The sequence below is a fragment of the Somniosus microcephalus genome, chromosome 33, assembly GCF_052327205.1.
Source record: "Somniosus microcephalus isolate GS21.2 chromosome 33, FLI_Smic_1.0, whole genome shotgun sequence".
Classification (NCBI taxonomy): Eukaryota; Metazoa; Chordata; class Chondrichthyes; order Squaliformes; family Somniosidae; genus Somniosus; species Somniosus microcephalus.
The window spans coordinates 38,141,860-38,145,493 of record NC_141019.1 but is presented as its reverse complement, the minus strand read 5'-3'; the positions used below and the strand labels follow the sequence as shown (position 1 = coordinate 38,145,493).

General features: G+C 50.7%; 1 protein-coding gene across 1 annotated transcript in view; it reads left to right on the top strand.

Moving 5' to 3' along the window:
* The first annotated feature begins 1,249 nt into the window (after positions 1–1,249).
* LOC147097191 (homeobox protein Hox-C10-like) overlaps positions 1,250–3,634 on the top strand; it is an 8,249-nt gene continuing 5,864 nt past the window's right edge. The window contains exon 1 of the mRNA XM_085973081.1: positions 1,250–3,634. This exon is cut by the window's right edge and continues 11 nt beyond it. Within this exon, the coding sequence (XP_085829207.1) occupies positions 2,829–3,634 (806 nt within the window). The 5' untranslated portion in view covers positions 1,250–2,828.

The window sequence follows — 3,634 nt, the reverse complement described above, 5'->3', positions numbered from 1 at the left end:
AATTCTCGACTAGCTGAGCTTGACACACACACCCTCCCTACCACACCGGTAGAAAAAACAAATACATCAAAATCCTTATTTATATTTTAATTGAAAAGCATCGCTCGCAAAAATAAAAACAACACACAGTGGAAAAATCCCTGAAACGGGAGAGGATTTGCAACGGCTAGTCCGCGACTGCTCCGATTTTAAAACAGATATTAGTCAAAATAAATAAATACATTCGTTTTATTCCGATGCGCGTTAAACTCGACAAATGTACGTTTTAAAACAAAAAAACAATGCCCTCCCTCTGCTTTTATGTACCGCCGTCGCGGTAAGCATTTTTCAAATCAGGGCGAGAAAAAAATAAACCTGTAAAATTAAATATAGTTTTAGAGCCGTTCTACCGATCTTTGCGATATATATTTCGTGATAAGGAGTGTTATATAATCAGCGAATATATAGATACATGCATACATATAATTTTTTTTAATGCAAGGCTTGCGAAAAATAAGCTACGATTGCAATCCTCCTGTTATTTTAGCGTTCCTGCAACGAAATAATCCTTTAAAAGTAGACAATTGAGGGATAGTAATTCGGGATAAGATTTGGCTATTTCGCAAAATAAATATTTGAGGAGGTTTGCACTCCATTCAAAAAACAAGCAAAGCGGCGGTCGGAATATATTTATTTACAACTCGACCAAGGCGGCCTTTTCTTTAACCCTGTTAATTATTATTATCATTATGATTATTGTTTTTTTTTTAAACTATCCTCGGGTTACAATAATAATGTTAGTCCAGCGTTTTAAATCTAACCGTCGTTCAATGAAATTCTGGCTTTAAAAAAATAAAATAAACAAAGACGCACACAACCTCTGGTTTAGCAGATTGTTTCTTGCAGTTAACGAGCGATTTTTTTCTTTGCTTCAGTCCTCCTCCCCCACCCCCCACCCCCCAAAAATGATCATTTAACATATTTTATTTTAAAGGATGTACGTTACCAGATTTTTTAATTTTTGCAGAAACGGGCGATTTAAATTATAAGACAGAAATCACCGCAAGGGAAGCGGTGGCTGAGAGCTAGTGAGACTGCCTGTGCCTAGCCATGTGTGTGTGTGTGTGTGTGTGTGTCTGTCTGTGTGTCTGTGTGTGTCTGTCTGTGTGTCTGTGTGTGTGTCTATGTGTGTGTGACTGTGTGTGTGTGTCTATGTGTGTGTGTCTGTGTGTGTGTGTCTGTGTGTGTGTGTCTGTCTGTCTGTGTGTGTGTGTGTCTGTCTGTGTGTCTGTCTGTCTGTGTGTGTGTCTGTCTGTGTGTCTGTCTGTCTGTGTGTCTGTCTGTGTCTGTCTGTCTGTCTGTGTGTGTCTGTGTGTGTCTGTCTGTGTGTCTGTGTGTGTGTGTTTGTGTGTGTCTGTCTGTGTGTCTGTGTGTGTGTCTATGTGTGTGTGACTGTGTGTGTGTGTCTGTCTGTCTGTCTGTGTGTGTGTCTGTCTGTGTGTCTGTCTGTCTGTGTGTCTGTCTGTCTGTCTGTGCGTGTGTGTGCCTGTCTGTCTGTGTCTGTCTGTGTGTGTGTGTGTCTGTCTGTGTGTGTGTCTGTCTGTGTGTGTGTGTGTTTGTGTGTGTGTGTCTGTCTGTGTATGTGTGTGTCTGTCTGTGTCTGTCTGTGTCTGTCTATCTGTCTGTGTATCTGTCTGTGTGTCTGTCTGTCTGTTTGTGTGTCTGTCTGTGTGTGTGGGGGGGGGCTGTCTGTGTGTGTGTGCCTGCCTGTGTGTGTGTGTGTGTCTGTCTGTGTGTCTGTCTGTGTGCGTGTGTGGCTGTGTGTGTTTATGTCTGTGTGTGTGTGTCTGTGTGTGTGTGTCTGTGTGTGTGTGTGTGTCTGTTTATGTGTGTGTGAGTGTGTCTGTCTGTGTGTCTGTCTGTGTGTGTGTCTGTCTGTCTGTGTGTGTGTCTGTCTGTGTGTGTGTCTGGCTGTGTGTGTGTGGCTGTGTGTGTTTATGTCTGTGTGTGTGTGTCTGTCTGTGTATGTGTGTGTCTGCCTGTGTCTGTCTGTGTCTGTCTATCTGTCTGTGTATCTGTCTGTGTGTCTGTCTGTGTGTGTGTCTGTCTGTGTGTGTGGGGGGGGCTGTCTGTGTGTGTGTGCCTGTCTGTGTGTGTGTGTGTGTGTCTGTCTGTGTGTCTGTCTGTGTGTGTGTGTGGCTGTGTGTGTTTATGTCTGTGTGTGTGTGTCTGTGTGTGTGTCTGTGTGTGTGTGTCTGTCTGTGTATGTGTGTCTGTGTGTGTGTGAGTGTCTGTCTGTGTGTGTGTCTGTCTGTCTGTGTGTGTGTGTTTCTGTCTGTCTGTGTCTGTGTCTGTGTGTCTGTCTGTGTGTCTGTGTCTGTGTCTGTCTGTGTGCCTGTATCTGTGTCTGTGTGTCTGTCTGTGTGTCTGTGTGTCTGTGTCTGTCTGTGTGTCTGTATCTGTGTCTGTGTGTGTGTGGCGGGGGGGGGGGGTGGAGGGAGGAGCCGGTCTTCCCACTACCTGCAGTTCCCCCCTCTCTCGGCTAGATGTCGATGTTGCTCCACCCTCCGCTGCCGCTGCGGATCAACTTGGCCGCAGTGACGCCTACCCCGCATCAAGGCCACTTACAAATTTCATTGGGTTGGCTGGTCGGATTGCAAACCTTCGCTTCCGCCCACCGCACACTCCTCGCCAACCCCCCCCCCCCCGCCCCCCCACCGCGCAAAAAAAAGACATGCATCCATAATTCGGTTGCTTATTTTTGTTTGCTAGCCCTCCCCTCCCCGAACAACCTTCTCAAAGATGTCAGCCTACAGTAGCGATTCACTTCCTCCCAATCCCCTCTGAAAATGTCATGTCCCAACAACGTAGCGACCGATGCTTACTTGCCGGATCCCTTGGTCGCAGGGTTTCGAGGCGAGGGCTACAGCGCCGGGTCGGGCGGGTACATGCAGGCGGGGGGCGAGTTCGGCTACGGCCCCCGGAGCTGCGGTCTGATCGCCGGCCAGGCCAAGCGGGAGGAGGCGACCACCCCCAGCCCGCTGGCCCCGGCCGCCGGCTACCCTTACCTGGGCCAACTGGGCGGCTGGGCCGAGCCGGTCAAGAGCTACCGGCTGGAGCCGCCCGTTGCCAGGTCGCTGCTGCCGCCTTGCCCCTTCCCCGTCCCTGTCAAGGAAGAGAACGGCTGCTGCGTCTATGCCCCGGAAACTTCGGCGCCGGCCGCGGGCGGGCGTTACCACCGCCTGTCGCCAGACCCGCCGCCGTCTGCTACTGCCGCCGACAAAGAGATCCGCGTCCCTGGTTATTTCCGCGTCGGTCAAGGTTACCCGGCCGGGTCGGGGAAACCATCCGATTGCAATTCCGCCAACCGCTTCGGGCGCAACTGCGGAATTGCGCCCGATATGCATCTGCGACGGATCGACAAGGCGCACGCCGGACCGACGCCCGGCGGCGGGGCAGCGACTTTGACAGGAGAAAACCCCGCCATCGGTAACGGGGACACGTCCGACTCGGTGGACCAGACGGGCGGCGGGACCCGGCGCCCCGGAGCCCAGTCAACCGGAGCGGAGACCAACCAGGAGCGACTGGCTCCCAAACAAGACAGCGCGACCCCAAGCTCCAAGGAAGCAGAGCTCAGTTCAGAGACCTCAGATAA